Raw genomic sequence first — 20,924 nt, 5'->3', positions numbered from 1 at the left:
CATAGCAACCCCCCCCCCGGTTCCGACGCCTATGTGATCTTCCATACTTCATTGTTTTCAAAACGTAAATTATAATCAGGCGCATGAAATCGGGGGAGAGGGGGTACTCCCAGCCTTTTTCTGAACGTAAATTTCTACTATTAATTCAGTATTTGAAAAAAATGTCTATTAAAAGGGTGAACATCCCAAATAAAATTTCGAGTTAAGGAAGTCCTTGGGATGGGGGGTTGGGGGTGTCAAAGATATTTCATTAAATCATATTATATAACTATGTTGTCAACATGACTTAGCGGCAATCCAATATAGTCGCCTCGCCCTTCGTACTCGATGAATACTAACTGGGTGGCCAAATCTTGTTGGAACGAAGGGGTTTACATTTTCAGAATCCAAACTTTTTTAAAGAGCTGTGATCATTTTGTTAGTCCATTCATTATCAAGCACACTGTTTGTGGTAATTCAGATCACCTTAATTATCTACCTTGGTCAGTACATGAACGTTATGGCAGTTACATGTATCGAACAAGAAACACACACGTGAGAAATAAAAACTGTAAAATTAACCCAAAAATTTCATATATGCAAACAAGAACCACATATTCTATAACTGGTCCAACTTAAGTTTATTTTTGTATCGACAGGGCAGAAACATGCAATAATTTCATCAGAAGAAATTAAAACTGCTACAAATAATACGAGAGAGGAGAGAGAGAGAGAGAGAGAGAGACCATGAAGTATTAGCATAATGCTGTTTATAGGAACAAAGAGAGCGATCGATGCGCAAAAACTGCAGACCGTGCAACAAGCCAGTCAAAAGGACATTCTGTTCACCGACACGTTAAAAGTCTTGAGCGCTCATCAACCGAGAATCAAGAAACATCTGTGTCGCCGTAACCTAGATCCCAAATGTCGGAGTCCACTTTAGAGAAACCTGTACCCCCACCCGGCGACTAGCGGCCCGCGCGAGGCTTCTGTCGTATTGTGCAGACGATCAAATGCAGGCCGCACATACAACCCGCATGTCTAACACTGTGAAATATTTAAACATGGATTCCCTTCTCCAGATGTGTGTGTGTATTCTGTTGTTTGGGACCTTTTCGTGTCGGGGTAAGTCCATGTCTATTGTGGGTCATAATCATGTTTATTTCGGAACAATATGGTTGATTTATCCACAGTCTTTATCGTCTCTTTTTTAACTATTTTGACCTCGTTGATAAAAATAAACTGCAGGCGAACATGGCGATGGCATAAAGAAAACGCAGCATTCTTGGTTCGGGGGCGCCCTTACGTGACCTATTTCTGCTGTAACCTGTCTCGCCGTCTGCTGACCCGATCGAAAGGTCACGCGCACTGACCATTGACGTAGGGCTAACTCTCTATACACGTATCTTATTTATGTTTTAATCTCAACATAATAATTGTGTATTTTTTATGTCAGATTTATTAGATTATTTTCTATAAATTATAAATATATTGAATTAATGTTTTGTACGATTTAGCGGGTTTTACCAATGACACGGGGACTTAACATTAGCGCAGTTTCGTACGTGTGTTTTACGTGTGTTTTTGGTTGTTATCTTTCTGACTGACAGTAAGGCAGCACTGTTTATAAATCACAGGTCGACTTGCATGTCGGGGGTTCACAGGGGGTTGTAAACTCGCAGCTAAAAAAGTTATCTACGGTAAACAACTGAAAATTTAACGTGACGGCGAAGTTCTAATTCTCTTGGTAACCCAGAAAACCCGCCAACAAGCACGCAGCTTTTCCTTGTTCCAGTTCTGTAGAAGTTTGACTTCGTTTTATCAAAAACTTTTTTTCCATCTTGTAAAGGTTTTTTCCCTGTTATTGTGTTATTGTGTTTATTAAAAAATATGTTTTTTTTTCAACCTTTTTGAAATACAAATTTCAAGTATTAGTAAATACTATTCCATTTTTATAAAGCTGAAAGTTATATATATTTTTTTTAATTTTAAAGTTTAGAATTGTAAAAGTGAATGAACACTTTTATCGTAGCAATTAATACAGAAACAATAGCATTTAATACAGAAACAATAGCAATTAATACAGAAACTTAAAGGAAATTATAAACAAAAAAATAGTGATACATGTTTGAGAGAGAGAGTGCATATAATCATACATGGATATTGCTTTTACATGTACATGTGTATCATGATAGTTTTGAAGTTAGATTGAACATAATCGGGTAAATGCATTTAAAACATGTACATGTAATGGCTTGTTACAAAGTTGGTTTAAATTTTCAAGTGAACATTGGTATTAAGGGGGGGGGGGTGTTGCTAATATTTTATTTTATAATATTTTATGACATGAATATTCAAAATTATGTCTTCAAAATTTTAAATAAAGCATTTTCCTATCAATCCACAATATCGTCTGCATCATCATGTCATCTGAAAATATTACATGTACTAAAATGTCAACAAATTTATTTCTTTCAAAATATCACAGTAAAGTCAATTTATTGTATGTGCTGTCCTATGAGAAACAAAGCATCATTTTATTATTTGAAATGTTTTGGAGGTCAAATACAAAGAAATGGGATGTGATTAGAAGTGTTTTTAAAATGTCCTCAGTTTTCTGACACCATTAATGTAGTTTGGGGGGTAGCAGTTTCTCATTTTCATGTTTTGCTGCAGCTCTTACAAGTGTATGGGAACAATAGTCATTTCAGAGTCCCAGGAATCAAGCTAAAATGAGCTGCATGATAAAGTGGGGCTGTTTAAACTAAAATATTTTATTTCAGCAATCAAGTACCTTACCTTTTGTCACTATTATTGGCTACCTCTATGAAAATCATCATCTTTAAAATATGTTTGATTGGTTCCAACCAACTGGCCAAACTAAAAACTCTTTTGAACCTCCAAGAAACGTTCATAATTTTTTTTATGTGTTCTGGAAAATATATTTTGAAAATTTAGCATTGATTGATGACAACATTTTGCAGAAAGAAATATCTCACATACCTTCACCAACCCAAATTTTTCATACTGTGCTGGGAGGGAGCAAACAAACATTTTATTTTTATTTTTTTAAAATTTTTTTTATAATCAATCATTGGGGCATATCCTTACTGTTTTATATTACACTTATATTATATACACATACCATTAGTCATTTTAATCACTGATAAAATTTCATGATTTCTGAAAAAAGTACCAATCGAGATGGTTTTGAATTTTTAAAACCTATAATGATAGCATTCACAATGTATTTAATTTTGAGGAAAAATTATGAACCCTCATGAACATTGTGAAATTAATTTGCCTACCTACAGTATATTGTATTTTATATGTGTATTGAATGGGGGACAGAGTAGAGAAGCAACCCCAGGCAGTGATTTACTAATAGTAGAATTATAAGAATACTAAATGATGTAGGCCTTTCAACTGCAGCTATAAGTGATTCAATGTAAAGAATAAACTCATTAAGCAAGTACGTTTTTAGCGTTTCCAATACCTACTGAACCACCTACCCTATATGTCATTCCTATAAATGATAACTCATTGCTTGACCCATATGGGTGTATTATGCAATAAAGAATAATTAACTATTGCATAAATCAGAACTAAATAGTTGGTCATTTTTTACACTTGAGTTACCTATCCTTAAAACACATTATCGTACAAATCAGTTGTTAATAATTATAATTTTTGATGATTTAATTAAAGGTATATATAGTTTATAATCTTTTTTTCAAGAATTTTATGTACCTATAAATCTATTCATTCTTTTTTTTATTTTTTTTACTAAATAAGCAACTTGAAAAATTAGTTGAAAGGCCTACATATTTTAAATGGTGTTGAACAAAACATGCAGGGAATGATAAATCTGTATAGAGTCTTGTTACGGATACTGGGCTTATAAAAAAAGTAATTATTAAAATTTCACCTGCCAACTGTGTGGGAATTATTATACTGTGCAGGAGACCCACTTGTTTCCCTGGGTGATGACAAATGATAATGACTGGGGTCTTTGTCATTTCTGCACCAGGGTGAATATTATTATCCTCTTTTTATACTTTGTTTTAAATGAAACAAACCTTATAGGCTAGCAACCCACTACAACAATCGTGGGATAGGCACATTTATCTGAAGCTATTTAAACAATTTTAATGTAAAATGTAAAAAAAAAAAAAATTGATATTAGATGCAGTACTAGTACGTATCAGTGTAATTTATGTTCTTACAACCTTGGTCCTTGTTTTAAAAAAAATGAGAAAAGTAAATTATTGATTGTTTACAGAGGAATTTAATGTTAAGGAAATAAGATTTCCTGTATGTTTTCAATTTTCCCTTAAGTGTAATGTTATTTAATTATATTAAATGCACAGAATTTAATGCGTTACTTGAAAATTCAGGGGCATGTGACTTCCTATATAATTGCCTTTTAAACTTGAACTAAAAATATTTTGATGTACTAATTGAAGTTTGTTGGTTTCATTTTCCTTTTTTACTCACCAGTTTTTCAATCATGGTGTACCATTAATGTATATTAAAATTTGAGATAAAGATAAATTAGTGGTGTAATTTAGAAATAAATAAATACATATGTAAACACGAATTAATATATATGGAAGGATTCCATGGAAAAATATTCATAATAGTTATCTGAATGAAACCTGTTGTAAAACATATTGTGTACATATTGTAAAGCAAGGAGCATACACTGTACTTGTCCATATTTTAAGCTAGGTTTGTATTTGTTATGAAATGAAAGTTCACTATTAAAACGCTCCAGATGAATTGCATATACTTGTATTACAGAATACGCAACAAATGTTTTTAAATGACTTTGTAAGAGTTTCCCCTTTATTTAAAAAAAAGAAAACTTGTAGATTAAGAAACAAATATATTCTGTAGATATATAATGATTAAGAAAACATTTCTAGTTCTAAAATCAATTTACTATATTACATACATCCCCTGTGTAAATCCTTTACCTATCACCAAGGAAAGGGCATATCACCAGGGAAAGGGCAAAGGATTGTCAACAGGCAAAGGGCATGTCAAAAAGGAAAGGGTATATTACATAGGAAAAAGGCAAAGGATTGTCAACAGGGATTGGGAAAAGGGCATATCAACAGGGAAAGGGTATATCACCAGGGAAAGGGAAAAGGGCATATCAACAGGGAAAGGACAAAGGACATATCACCAGGGAAAGGGCAAAAGGCATATCAACAAGGAAAGGCTTCAAATTTAGGGCTATGAAACAGTGAGCTGAGGGTTAACCAATGTCTAAGGTGGCATCCATGGGGTCTGTAATTTTATGGTCGTATTTTAAAAATATTTTCCTGTGTCTTTCACTTCTAATGCCAGGCACTTGGCAAAGAAACACTTTTTACAGTCTCTACTTTACCTTTGGTGTGGTCGTCTTTGGTTTGATGCAGTTCCAGGAATTAAGATCCAGTTTAAACCTCCCTGATCTGTCCTATCGGGGGCTGTTGTTGTGGTTATAGTCTTGAATGGAAGTTGCTTTTCAACGCTGAAAATTAACAGGAAAAGAAAATCAAATGTATAGGAGCTTCATACGCTCATCATTTGAAGGTCAGGACTCAGCTGGGGAAAAAAAAAAGATACTTGTACATTTTACTCTTTTATAGTGTAAATAATTTTTCTAAAAAAATTATTGATGAGCCAGCTTTTGCTGGATTTAGAACTTGAATGGTTATAACAAAGAGAGAGAAAAAAAACCTAGCCATGATTTTTCTTATTATACCCCACGCAACTAGTTGCGGGAGGTATAATGTTTTTGACCCGTCCGTCAGTCAGTCATATATATACGTCAGTCAGTCCTCTTTTTTGTCAGCGCAACTCCTCATAAACCGCTGCACAGAATTTCGTCAAACTTTGCAGGTATTTAGGACACAATGTGTAGATGTGCATATTACCAGGAAATTCCGATTCCATTATTTTTTCCGGGAATTTCCTCACTTTTTAACTTAGGCATTTGGCCATACCTTGAATATAGGGATGAACAGTTTGTCAGCGCAACTCCTCATAAACCGCTGCACAGAATTTCGTCAAACTTTGCAGGTATTTAGGACACAATGTGTAGATGTGCATATTACCAGGAAATTCCGATTCCATTATTTTTTCCGGGAATTTCCTCACTTTTTAACTTAGGCATTTGGCCATACCTTGAATATAGGGATGAACAGTTTGTCAGCGCAACTCCTCATAAACCGCTGCACAGAATTTCGTCAAACTTTGCAGGTATTTAGGACACAATGTGTAGATGTGCATATTACCAGGAAATTCCGATTCCATTATTTTTCCGGGAATTTTCGCACTTTTTAACTTAGGCATTTGGCCATACTTTGAATATAGAGGTGAACAGTTTGTCAGCGCAACTCCTCATAAACCGCTGCACAGAATTTTGTCAAACTTTGCAGATATTTAGGACACAATGTGTAGATGTGCATATTACCAGGAAATTCCGATTCCATCATTTTTTCCGGGAATTTTCGCACTTTTTAACTTAGGCATTTGGCCATACTTTGAATATAGAGGTGAACAGTTTGTCAGCGCAACTCCTCATAAACCAGTGCACAGAATTTCTTCAAACTTTGCAGATATTTAGGACACAATGTGTAGATGTGCATATTACCAGGAAATTCCGATTTTTATTTTTCCTCGGAATTTCCACACTTTCCAACTTAGACTTTTTGGCCATATTTTGAATATAGAAATGAACAGTTTGTCAGAACCACTCCTCTTAAACTGTTGTATATAGTTTCTTTTATCCCAAAGAGTTTTGCCTATTATTCAAGAAAATTTCTCCCTCCCCCCCCCCCAACCACTTCAAATTAATGTTTGGATTTGTATAATGCCAAGAAATTTTGATTCCATTGTTTATCTAGAAACTTCATTCCACATTTAAATGTCCTCATATGTAAGACATTTTAATGTGAAGATTTTTTTGCAATTATTGCCCTTTTTGATCTATACTATGTATTTAAAAAGCACTGTGCCTTTAATTATGTGTTTCACCGTCAAGTTTTGGGGGAGCGTGGGGTATGTGAGCTAGCTCACTTTTTCTTTCATTTTGGAACTGTGTCAAGGACTCGAAGAACATTGCAATGTGCATTTTATATATATACATTTTAATTCCATATTTTATTACAAGAAATGTGATTTAGAGGACAAATTAATGATTGAACTTGAACTTTAAGGCTCCTACTCCTTTAAGGAGTGGAACAAGGCTGAAAGCAGGTGCTTGTTCGACATACAGGAGGACGTTGCACCTTAATTGAAAATTTTTCTGGGAAGGTTTTGTAAATGAGATTTATTTCCACAAATCAAACCTTTTTAAGCTTTTGAAATTGGTTTGAGGGAAATTATATGCCTGTGGGAAGTAAACTGGAGTTATGACCACATACACATAAATAATGTCTTAAATGACCCATTATTATTAAAAAAAAAAACTTCAGAAATGCCACTTACATAAGATGTGACGTCAGAGTCTAGATGTTCCAAATGTCACTGGCAGTACAGATCGAGAAACAGATCTAAATTAAAAGTGAATGTATTACTTGTCTGTGCTCTCTCTAACAGTCGCACCATCAGCATATTATAATTCTTAACTTTCCTTAATAATCTGGATTTGTTTTTGTTTATTCAAAATAATGCTCTAATTATTAAATATATATAGGTCTTCATGAAATCAACAGCTGGGCACATTCATTATACTTTAATTGATTCATTACACTTGTGTCAGTACTGCACAGTATCTTGAGAAGTTGGTAAAAGCGAAATTGCAACTTAAAACAATGAACAGTGATGACTACTAAAGATTGCAGTGAGTCCTGCTGGAAAACATAATGAGCCATGATAATTTTTTGCAAATAAGTCCAGAAGGTTGATTCTAACTTAATATATTTGATTGACAACTAACAAAACATTTAAATGCCTCGGTAATTTGAATAATTGAGATATTTCTAATATCTGCATACTTGCATAGCTGCAAAATGAGCATGGGCATTTGGCTCATCTATCCCCCCAGATTCTTTTAGTTAGGATCGGGACCTGCATCTTTAAGCTTTTATTTTGATGGAAATACTGGAAAACTTCACTGGAATCATGTCCAAGCTGACATCAGTGGGGGTCTGAAACATTCATTTTGTAGCCTTGACCTATATATAGGAAAGAAGAAAAGAAAAAAAATATTAGACTTGTTTAATGTAACAGTAATGTTAGAAAAGTAAGATATTCTTTAAAAAGTTTTGTTTAAAATAGTACAGGACAGATGGGTGGCCATGTGAACTGGCTGACATTGACACTGACTTATTATTGCTAAGACATGAACCAGGAGAAGCACTTAAACTTTATTGCAGTCACTGGCAAAGATTCTGTCTTTTTCAAAATTTTATTTTTGGCTGGAAATAAATATGGTATTTTTCTCAAAGTTACAACATTGATTTTGACTTGCAGATGCAAGATATTTGAAACATCATGGGATTAACTTGGTATGACATTTTCTGCAGCTGCAATTTAAAAATGTCTGCTATTGACTTGTTCAGTTGGGCTGATTTCAGTATGAATATTCTAATTTGCAACAATATATGGCATTCTTGAGAAAGTTCTTGTTCCAGAAATTCAGCTTTCTGGAGGACAGTCTATGAAAATTATAAATAAATGGGTTTTTGTCATTACATTTTCCTTGAACCTGACAGCGTTTTTTCTCTCTTCCAGCCTCCAGTATACCAAGTTATGATGTGATAAGGAACACCCCTAAAGTAATCAAGGTCGTTCAGAATTCTCCCCTGTTACTGAATTGTACAGACTCCACAACATGGTGGACGGAATCCGGGGTCAGGTTCACATGGTTCAAGAACGGAGAGGTCGTGACCTCGGACAAGAGAGTCACGGTGAGCCAGAACGGATCTTTATACATCCCCAGTACGAAAAAGAAGAAAAGGCGGGGCTGGAACGATGAAGGACTGTACGAGTGTCACATGACCGTCTCCATGGGAACGGTGATTGGGAGGAGTGTCAAGATAAAGATAATACGTTAGTATTTATGTGTTTGTGTGTCTGCCTTTATGTCATAATGTGTGTATTGCAAACCAACAGGGCTGGCCAATTTCTATATCAAAATATGGATCATTTATTAAAGAAATAAGCAACAATGTTAAAAAGTTCTCTGGGAAATGAAGTTTTAGTTGGTCATGTGATCAATCCTGTGAAGCCCAAAGGGCTTCTCAGCAGATTTGATCACGTACCAACGAAAAGTTCATTTCCCAGTTAACTTTTTAACATTGTTGCTTAGTACTTCTATTTACATTTGAGACAAATAAATTTCGAGTAAAACTGCATTTATTTCATGAACTGGCCGCCGCATTGCTATGTTGTGACGTGCAATGACCTAGAAGTTGTTTGGTCTCGAAACGAAGTTCATCTCGCTCCAACATTTGAATGTTTACATTCATGTTTAGCAGTCCAGATCAGGAAATATCTGTATATAGTGAAAGAACAATGATCACTGCTGAGAATAATCTATTTCATTAGTTCTTAAAACATTTGAAGTCAAAAGCGGTGGTATCACCTGTTTTTATTTACATGACTCCAAACAAAGGAATTTCGTGTTAAAAAGGTAAGAGCGGTTTTAGGCTAATATTATTGTATTCAAAACCTTATTCATTGGTTGAAAAATATCCATATTGTTTATCATTTTATCTTTTTTATCATCATTAACTTAGAAATATTCCAAAACAAGTTGCACCATGACAGAAATATGTAGAAAAAATATCACCTCGCTCTGTGATTTGGTCGGGCTATGACCTCTGACCCCCAAATAAAATTCATACAGAATTGAACATATTTTCTTCTTCAGTAGGTTCAACTAAGAAATATATTTGCAAATGTAAATATTTAGAAATAGTATAGTAGTGATGGATAGATGCCCTTTTACTTATTAGCTTGAGCTTTTTGGTTAACCCTTTAGTTCGATCGCTTGGTAGGACACTCGCCTGATATGCCAGAGGTCCTGGGTTCAAATCAATTTGGAATCACATACATACTGCTTATATTGAAAATTTGGTTTAATTTTCTTAATCATTTCAAATGATGTACAGAATTGAAAATATGGCATATAAGTCTTTTCTCAGTTGTGACTGCATGCAACAAAATACCATATAATGGGTATTTTTTTTTACAGATACGACACTTTACAAAAAAATTCAAATTTAAAATTTCTTTACTAGATGTTAAAGTAGTATCGATAAAATGTAAATGTACAAACTAATTGGTAAGTTGGTCTGTCATCAAGCTAGTTTTTAGGCGACTTAAACCTTTAATTTTATAGTAAATAACTGTGTTATTAAAATAAATTGCTTACTGGGGGGTATGAATTAAATGTTATTTGAACACTAACTTAAAGGTAGTATGGAAACAGAGAACTTATTTTCTGATTCCACCTGACAATATTTGAAACTTTAAATAATTATTCGTTATATCAATCTTATATAATAAAAATACTTTAAATCTAGCAATGCTAGATACTAAATTTTTAATATCATGGTATTTAGTTAAAGAATTTTTGCTTTTTAATACAGCAGAAATTAAAAATGCAGAAGTTAACTTACTATACCATTAAGGGATCAAATTGCAAAAATTTCCATCTATAGAAAACACTGATTATCCAGTATTAATTAATAAATCAAATGAAACCATTCTGTCATGTGACATATCAGGCAGCACGATTTGGATCATATTGATTGCCCCCCCCCCTCCCTAAATAAAACAACAAAAGATTTACAAAGATGTTTTTTTATTGTTTAATGTCCCTCTCAAGAATTTTTTTACTCGTGGAGATGCCACCACTTGTCGGTGGAGAGCTACAAATTTTGTCCTATAATCGGCACATAAGGCCATTGAACAGGGAGGGATCTTTTTCATGCTAGCATCTACAGCGACACGGGACCTTTGTTTATTCAGTCTCATCCAAAGGACCAGTCTCCACGTCCCACAGTGGATTTCAACCCAGTACATAAGGATCAGATCCTTACTCTACAACTGTAGAAAAGACGCTCTAACCACTGCGCCATGAGGACAACATTTACAAAGATGAATTGCAATTTTATTTAGTACTTTCATAAAGTAAAGCTTATAAATTTTTGCAACAGCTTGTCTGAATGAAAGTAAATAGTTTTATCTTGTTGGGTCTCAATCCAAATTCAGCTTTCATCTCCAACTTCATGTAGATATTGTGTTTGAACAAGTGAAATTGACAGGCATTGATTTGTGATTTATGATCATGTGTACCTGCTCATGCCTTTTAAGAGATGATTATAAATTATTTTTATAAATAAATCTTTATAAATTCTCAGGTGCCTTACAGAAAAGAGAAAGATTTGTTGTATACACCTGAGTCTAATTTTAGACCCATGCTTACGTCAGCTGCACTTTTCATATCCCTGAGTATACATATTAATCAAAGCAAATCTTCAATCAAGGGCAAAAAAAGTGTAAATTCTTGATATTTGTAACTATATTTGCAGCGTTGACCATTTTATTTCTGAATCATTATTTTGAAATAAGAAGCAAAGTAAAATTAAGGCAAAAAGAAATGGCTGCAATGCAACACTCGGAGAATCAGAAATAAAATACAGGTTTTATCAGTTATTCCACTCCTGTTATTAAGTTGTCATTGAGATAATGTAAATAGAATTCATAATATCTACTTAGCTACAGAGACTCAATTAATGCTTTCAAACATTTATTTCTTTTTATAGGCTTTAATTGCCATGTTTCCATAAAATAATACCTCTGAAAGAAAAAAACCCAAATGCTAACTGACCCAGATTGAAGAAAAGAAATTTAACTGGCATTAAATTATAAATCTGATCAAAATATAAAGTAAGAGTTATATTTCTGACCCATACCCCTACAGTGGGTCATCAATGCTTTACAAAGAAATTCAGGATCAGAAATAAAAAAAAAAATTCTCAAATTTTGTTTTCATACTATTTGTTAGATCATTGTTGTTTTGTTTTGAACATATTTTATTGACATGTAAAAGGGATTGGACACAAGTTCCAAAAACTTAGATAGCCTTCTCCCATCATTGTTTTCATACAAGTTTGGACTTTATCTACTTGATCAGTAGGGCTCACAGTGTGTATGAGTGTTTTAAAGGGGATGCTCACTCCTCCAGGGCACCTGATCCCACCTCTGGTGTTAACAGGAGTCTGTGTTTTTGCTTGTATAAGACTTGTTTTGTTTACAGATTTATGTGAATTATCACTGTTCATTATTTGAACCTTTTATATAATCATTGAAAACAAATATATTCCGTTTTTGATTGGAAAAAAAAAATCAGGCAGCTATATGGAAGTACACAAATTATGAATTTTGACAAAGAAGTTTTTGGGAATAAATGAGTTTCCACTGTATTTCAAATCAGTTTTATTGCTGAACAGATTGATGAATCATGCATGGGGGAAAAGCAGATATTACGTTTGTCTATTATTATGTATTAAAGGTACCATCACACATTTATACAGTGAAGCTGCATTGTATAGTGGGATGATAAATTCAGCTTGTTAGAGTAATAAACCTTGGTAAAAAATAGTACAAAAGATAATAAAAGTTTAATATATACTTTTAAGAGTGCTGATGCCAGAAATATAACAGAAATTGTAGCCTAGCAAAGTACGTGGCCTGTCATTTCTAATCTTCCAGCAACAAAATGAATTAAATGAGAATAGTTTAATTTTGATAGTGACTCAGAGATTTTTTTTTTATGAATAGAATATGTACTATCAGTCAGTCATCATTGCCCTACAATACATTACATGATACATTCACAATACAACAATGGAAGTATCTTATATATATAAATATATATTGCATTTGGGGAATTAAAGAGTTATTCCCCTTGATTCAGAGCTTTGCAAAATACATGTATAACTCATGTTTAACTATATACATGTATATGTTAACATATTATAATGAAGCAAAATTATTTTTAAATTTCATATTAATTTTACAATTTTTGAAATGAAATTAGTAAGCAATAGATTGAAGGGAAGAATGCATAAATTATTTGTACCTATTTGTTAATTACAAAGAGTTGCATGTATTCCTTCCTTAGGTGCAAGACACAGTCTTCATAAATAAATAACTGTTGATTTTGCAATATTAATTTCATCTCTCATTTCAAAAATCATTCATTCAGATTATGAATTCCAGAAGTTCGGTTTATTGAATACAAAACAAAACAATTGAATATTAAATTGATTAAGTATTAAAAGAAAAGAAAGCTATAATACTTACATTTCTTGGAAACTGTGAGTCAAATTTCTCTGTTATATTATAACATGGTTATGCATTCTACAAACAGTCCAGCTGAAAGTGTCTTAATTTGTCTCAGGTCAGGAGATCAATGGAACAAAAGTCAGATGAATTCTACTCAGGTACCCAGGTATTACAGGTGTACAAGTAGGAACAGGGGTGGATCCAATGTTTTATTTGATTGTTTTATTTCAGTCAGTTTAGAGATCTAATTTTAATTTTATAAATTTCATAATATTGATTTACATATCAAATGGCAATAAACTATCACTATTACAGGACTTGAATAGATTGGGGCAATTTTTTTTTAGGAATGGAATCTATAATTATTATAATTGTAGACATTTTTTAGTAGCTCACTTGAGCCAAAGGCTAAAATGAGCTTTTTTGATCAAAATTTGTCTGTTGTCTGTTGTCATTGTTGTCATGGTCTTTATCATTGTAAACTTTACACATTTTCATCTTCTCCAGAACTAATGGGCCAATTTTAACCAAACTTCAGGGGACTACAAATCCCATTTCTGGGGGCTTGTGAATTTTAGGGGTGGGCAAGTGAAATTTTATCATTCACTTGCCTGTGGGCACGTGAATTATCAAAAATAAAATCAATATTTAAAGCTGGACATAGGGGCCTGCATGATCTACTCAGTATTTGTCTTCCTCTTTTTTTAAATGTTTATAAAAACAGTATGACTTTATGGTAAGGCAAGTAAAAATTCAAGTATGAAAAGTAAATTTTGACCATGTTAACTTGCCCTTGGACAAGTACATGCTTTTAAAATCTATTTTTTAGCCCTTGGCACAGAGTATTTTCAGGTAAAGGGGATTCAAGTTTGTTTAAATGAAGGGCCACACCTTCTTCCAAGAGGAGATAATTACAAATTGGTGAAAAATTAATGGCATCTTTTAAAAATCTCCTCAAGAACCACTGGACCAGGAAAGAAGAAACTTATGGGGAAATTGAATGGATTATTAGCTGATTTTTGTGCAGATTTTTTTATGCCCCCCTTCGAAGAAGGGAGGGCATATTGCTTTGCTGCTGTCTGTCGGTCCGTTGGACTGTCAGTCCATTTAGTTTCCGTTCATTTTCTTCACAACCGTTGCACATACTGAAATGAAATTTATTATACAGGTTTATCAGGTGAATATCTAGGTCAAGACATGTTTTGGGTACGATCGCACCATTTTTGACAGAGTTGTGCCCCTTGGACTTAGAAAAATTCCACTTATGTGCAGTTTCTGTTCATTTTCTTTGCAGAGGTTGCACATATTGAAATAAAATTTAGTTTACAGGTATATCAGATAAATATCTAGGTCAAGTTCTGTTTTGGATACGATCGCACCATTTCTGTTAGAGTTATGCCCCTTCAACTTAGAAAAATTCCAATTACCATATTTGCATTTTCCATTCATTTTCTTTGCAGAGGTTGCACATATTGAAATGGAATTTAATATGCATATTTTTCAGCTAAATATCTAGGTCAAGTTCTGTTTTGGGAACTCTATTCAGCTCTATTTGATAGAGTTATGCCTCTTGGACTTAGAAAAATTCCACTTACTGTAGACGTACTTTTTTCCACGGGGTCATAATTCCGCGGAATCTCAATTCTGTTTAATCCGCGGGAAGAAAATTAAGCTGATTTCTTAGATTGTCACTATATGCCATACATTTACATTAAGTATGCTTGGACGAATTTCCGCGGAAAATTTGTAACCACGTATATAGCCTAAATTAATACCACGCGGGAAAAAGTACTTCTACAGTATTTGCAGTTTCCGTTCATTTTCTTTGCAGAGGTTGCACATATTGAGATGAAATTTAGTATACAGATATTTCAGCTGAATATCTAGGTCAAGTTCTGTTTTGGGTGGAATCGCACCATTTTAGACAGTCTCAGTAATGCCCTTTTGGACTTCTAAAAAATCCTGTTTGGAGGGAGGGGGGCATAAACATTTTACAAACATCTCTTGTTTAAGACAAACTTATTTGGGCATATTTTCATTTTGAAGAGCTAAAATTAATTTCATTGTTTGTTGATAGGAATATCAAAGGCATTTATCAAAGTTCCCAAGAGTCAGGTGGTGGATCCGGGAGGGGTGGCCAGATTTGAGTGTCGGCTTAAAGCCAAACTGCCCACCCAGGTCAGAAAGTACATCTGGAATAAGAACAGGAAACAAATTACCTCCAATGACAGGTATGAAATAATACACATTAATTATACTTATATAATTGGATGTGCTCAGCATTTTAATTTTTGGAATTATTCTTGATTATTATATTTGATTATTCTCTTTTGGAATACTGTAGACGTACTTTTTTCCAAGGGGTCATAATTCCACGGAATCTCAATTTCTGTTTCATCCGCATGTAGAAAATTACACAGATTACCTTAGGCTCTCACTATATGCCTTACATTTATATGAAGAATGCTTGAACAAATTTCCACGCGAAATTTGTGACCACGTACATAGCGTAAATTAATACCACTACTTCTATAATAATTATATAATTAAACAAAAAAGCCTGGACACCACTATATATAAATTCCATGAGAAAAGAAATTTTACATTCCAAAGTTGGTGAATTTAATTCTTTGTGTATATGGATTGATTGATTGATTGTTTACTGTTTAACGTCCCTCTTGAGAATTTTTCACTCATATGGAGATGCCACCATTTGCCGGTGGAGAGCTGCAAATTTTGTCATATACTTGGCACTCAGGGCCACTGAGCAGGGAGGGATCTTTTTTGTGCCAGCACCTACTGCGACACGGGACCTCTGTTTATACGGTCTCATCCGAAGGACCGGTCTCCACATCCAACAGTGGGATTTGAACCCGCGACGTAAAGTTCAGTCCTTACTTCATGACTCTAGAGCAGACACTCTAACCACTGTGCCATGCTGGTGACTTGTGTATATGGATCTGAAGTAAATTACAGAGAAAGCTCTTTTTCTGCAGGGACTCTTATAATAAGCTTGGAAAAATTCAAACTTTCAACTGGACCAATTGAATTTCTTTTCACATATTGCTTTGTCGGTCAAATCTTGGAGAGATTTGAATGTTTACCTTTTTTGTGTGAATTTAATTAATATATTGTATAACTTGTAACTGGATCGGATTTGACAATAATGTAATTGCCTTAGCATTGTTCTGTAAAAGTAATCAAAGTCTGTACTAAAATATTTATTATAGGTACACAGAGCTACCTACAGGAGTCTTACAGATATACGACGTACAGACCTCGGATCAGGGGTCCTATTCCTGCTCAGTGTTAATTACACTGGGGGAAAAAGATCTACACCTGGCAGTGTTCAAACATAGCAGAGAGGCAACACTCACAGTACTCAATGAAACATCACTGGAAGGTAACGTATATAAAAAAAACTCAATAACAACAAAAGTTAAACAGCCCCTTGTGTCACATTATTCTAATATGCCTTTGGTGACTTTGTATTGGAATGGTGCTGTTTGAGAAATGGTACATAGTAAACTCAAAACAACAAATTTTATTAAATTAGATAACTCCTCATCCACATATTAGGATTGTCTCTCATAAAGTTCTAAGTTTCACTTGGCACTAGCACTTAACAATCTTTCAGGATTGCCTCTCCTGACCTGTTTCTCCCTCTAAACTTCCTTCCCTCTAAGTATTGATTGTCTCCCCTCACAAGTTTTTAGCTCACCTGAGCCGAAGGCTCAAGTGAGCTTTTCTGATCACATTTTGTCCGTCGTTCGTCTGTCTGTCCGTCTGTAAACTTTTCACATTTTCAACTTCTTCTCAAGAACCACTGGGCAAATTTTGACCAAACTTGGTACCAAGCATCCTTGGGTAAGGGGAAATTTAAATTGTTAAAATAAAGGGCCAAGTCCCCTCACAAAGGGAGATAATCAAGAAAAGACAAAAATAGGGTGGGGTCATTAAAAAACCTTCTTCTCAAGAACCACTGGGCCAGAAAAGGGCGGGGCCACAATGGGGAATCAAAGTTTTACATAGAAATATATAGGAAAAATCTTTGAAAATCTTCTTTTTAAGAACTACTAGGCCAGTAAAGTTGAAACTTGTGTGCAAGCTTTTTGGGGTAGTGTAGATTCTTAATTGTTCAAATCATGAACCCGGGGGGTAGGGTGGGGCCACAATAGGGAATCAAAGTTTTACATAGAAATATATAGGAAAAATCTTTGAAAATCTTCTTCTCAAGAACCACTGTGCCAGAAAAGCTGAAACTTATGTGGAAGCATCCTGGGGTAGTGTAGATTCTAAATTATTCAAATCATGACCCCCCGAGGTTGGCGGGGCCACAATAGGGAATTAAAGTTTTACATAGAAATATATAGGAAAAATCTTTGAAAATCTTCTTCTCAAGAACTACTGGGTAAGAAAAGCTGAAACTAATGTGGAAGCATTCTGGGGTAGTGTAGATTCTTAATTGTTCAAGTCATGACCCCTGGGGGTTTGGCGGGGCCACAACGGGAATCAAAGTTTTGCATAGAAATGTATAGGAAAAATCTTTGAAAATCTTCTGATGAAGAACCACTGGACCAGAAAAGCTGAAACTTATGTGGAAGCATCCTGGGGTAGTGTAGATTTCAAATTGTCCAAATTATGATCAGTGGGGTAGGATGAGGTCACAAAATGTATTACAAGGGGGAAATCTGGTAAAGAACAGCATTGTCAAAGCTTCTCAGGTGAGCGATGTGGTCCATGAACCTCTTGTTTAAAGTGACAGAATTTCCTCCCCCTCATCGCCCATTCCTCTTAGTTTCTAAATTGCCTCCCCTAATCAGTTTCTCCTTCTAAATGTAGGGATTGCCTCCCCTAACCAGTTTCTCTTTTAAGGGTCAGGATTGCCTCCCCTAACCAGTTTCTCTTCTAAGGGTCGGGATTGCCTCCCCTAACCAGTTTCTCTTCTAAGGGTCGGGATTGCCTCCCCTAACCAGTTTCTTTCCTCTTATTATCAGGATTTTTTCCCCTCAACAGCCCCTTCTACTTAACATAGCAATTGTGTTTTGTAACTGACAAAATCTAGAGATTGATTGCCACTGTGATATTTACGTGCTCTTTGATTGGTCAGTAGCCAGCAGCTGGATGTTGAGTCCATTATTGATAATGTTTAATAATTATATGCCTACTGTACATAATGCTCAACACATCAAAGAGCTGGTGACATGTTGTCGATACAAAGCATTTAGAATCAACAAAATGGAGAGCTCCCAGATATTATTAAGCAAATATTACAGGGCATTTAATTCATATTCCCTTGCATATTCAAAGTATTCTCACAAAGCAATTATTGGCAAAAAATCATTTAGAATGCATTTCTAAATTAATAATTGATCAAGCCAACATTTGCTAATTTGATTGTTTCTGTGAATTTTATTGGTAGAGACATGATAGAGGTCAAATTTCTTTTTTCTGAGATTACTTGATTTAAAATCAAAGATCAAATTTACAAACATTTTACAAACATCTCTTTTAAACTGTGGGTGAATCAGTGAGAAAGCTAATGAAATGGTTGACACTTGTATCTTAAGGTGTCAGATAAATGATATTCCAAAAACTTAATCTCCTCATCAACTTGCTAGATCAATACTTAATACTTGGTGTTTTTCAAAAGGCTTGATTTTAGTGTATGATTTACTCAGAGAGCTTAAAAACCTGTAAAACAGATTATTTAAAACATATTTATTGAACAATTACATGTAATTAAGCATCACATGGAAATCTAAATAAACCAAACTATTTCAGAGTCTGTAAAATTAAGTAATTTTTTACTTTCTATGGTTCAAAAAGACCCTTCTAGTAATTTATGTCTGATGGGTTTTACAATTTGAAATGAGTCATTTTAAAATAAGTATGTCTTCTTATTTTTTGTCTTTGATTTCACCTATGGTAGACAACATTATTCCTTGAATTTCTATTGAACATTATATACATTCTACATAGCTTTGAACATTCTATAAACCCCAAGATCATTATAATCTTGAATTTTTTCTAATTTTTTTTTTCAGCAAAAAAATCTAAAGCCCCAAAGATAGTGAATATTAGTGCCAAAGTCAATTCTACAGTGGGGAGCTCAGTCATATTGGAGTGTCAGGCGGACGGACATCCTACACCCACCATATCATGGCAGAAAGTCAGTGAGTATCCAACTTTAAACTTAAGGTGGCTTATGACAATCCTACACCTACCATATCATGGCAGAAAGTCAGTGAGTATCCAACTTAAAACTTAAGGTGGTTTGTAACAATCCCAAACCTATCATATCTTGGCAGAAAGTCAGTGAGTAAAGAGCTTTAAACTTGAAGTGGCTTGTAACAATCTCAAACCTACCATATCTAGGCAGAAAGTCAGTGAGTATTAACCTTAAAACTCATGGGTGTTTGTTAAGCAATCCTACATCTACCATGTTATGGCACGAAGTGAGTATCCAACTTAAAACTTAAGGTGGTTTGTAACAATTCTACACCTACTATATCATGGCAGAATATCATGTAAGACTGTCGGTGAGTATCTACCTTTAATCTTAAGGTGATTTGCAACAGGAAGATAAACTCTTCTAGGAATTTATGCATTAACCATTGTAAATGATATTAAAAAAATTAATACAGTTTAGTCTTCCAAAATTTAGCAAAAAGTAGAAAAAAAAGTTAGTTGATGGTCACAAATCGAAATATGTTGCTAATGAATTAATTTTTAACATTTTAGACATAGATGACCAGACAAAAGAGGAACCAGTTGAGGATGGACTCAGAGTGAGGCGAGTAGGGGTGGGAAACCTTAAGTTTACAACAGTTGTAGAGACAGACGGTGGATTATACAGATGTGTGGCATCAGCTCCCGGATTCAACAACAGCACAGCTCTAGTCAAACTCAATGTCAATTGTAAGTAGAATATGTAACAAAATGTGTTTACTTTAGAGTATGAATTTAATAGCAGTTGTAATTGTTGGTCCTGGGGTATATGCCTCTGAAACCTGTCATAATAACTAATCAATTTACATTAAAGATGTGTGCAATATGCTGCAAAAATAATTCTTTATAAAACTAATAGCAGTATATACATACAGTTCAAGACCATGGCAATTACATGGTACATTCAAATTAAACCATCCAATCACCAGAGAGACGGTCACCAATATGTGTCAGTTTGTGGGATGAGATTATATAATACTAGCTGGGAAGGGGGCCAGTTAAGTGGAGCCGAAGTGTCAGGTTCTTTTTTCTTATTACTTTATAGTCTCTGATGAAAATTAAGTCACCAACTTCTTTTTTTTTATGTAATATCTGAAGTGTTATAATGTTATATAATCTGAGTTACATAATAAAAGACCAAGATTTATCCTTTGGGGACACATGTCTTCTAGAAATCTTTCAAACAAAATGGATATCCAAGACCAGCATGCATTGAAACAGTGTGGGAGTGCCTCACAGTGTTGAAGTGAATTCAGTGTTACTATATTAAAACTATTAGATATTATGACAGAGAGGTCTTGGTTAGGATCAGTGATATTACGTCTAGATTTGGTGGAGGAGGACAGCTTATAGTCATGAAGTCTGATGTAAACCTGACTTTCATTTTAACATTGTGGTTCTGGTCACTCAGCGACCAT

At 34.3% G+C, this 20,924-nt stretch overlaps 1 protein-coding gene across 1 annotated transcript in view; it reads left to right on the top strand.

Annotated features, from left to right (window-relative positions):
* The first annotated feature begins 764 nt into the window (after window positions 1–764).
* The window catches only part of LOC134246985 (protogenin-like), a 42,239-nt gene continuing 22,079 nt past the window's right edge, over window positions 765–20,924 (top strand). The window contains exons 1-6 of the mRNA XM_062729336.1: window positions 765–1,104; window positions 8,710–9,027; window positions 15,353–15,506; window positions 16,506–16,678; window positions 19,323–19,451; window positions 20,020–20,196. Of these exons, the coding sequence (XP_062585320.1) occupies window positions 993–1,104; window positions 8,710–9,027; window positions 15,353–15,506; window positions 16,506–16,678; window positions 19,323–19,451; window positions 20,020–20,196 (1,063 nt within the window). The 5' untranslated portion in view covers window positions 765–992. The remainder of the gene's footprint in view (window positions 1,105–8,709; window positions 9,028–15,352; window positions 15,507–16,505; window positions 16,679–19,322; window positions 19,452–20,019; window positions 20,197–20,924) is intronic.

Source organism: Saccostrea cucullata, unplaced genomic scaffold (genome assembly GCF_032062105.1).
Source record: "Saccostrea cucullata isolate Sc308-1 unplaced genomic scaffold, CSIRO_AGI_Scuc_v1 ctg20, whole genome shotgun sequence".
Classification (NCBI taxonomy): domain Eukaryota; kingdom Metazoa; phylum Mollusca; class Bivalvia; order Ostreida; family Ostreidae; genus Saccostrea; species Saccostrea cuccullata.
Note: the sequence above shows the minus strand (reverse complement) of the source record. Positions and strands in the feature narration are given on the sequence as shown.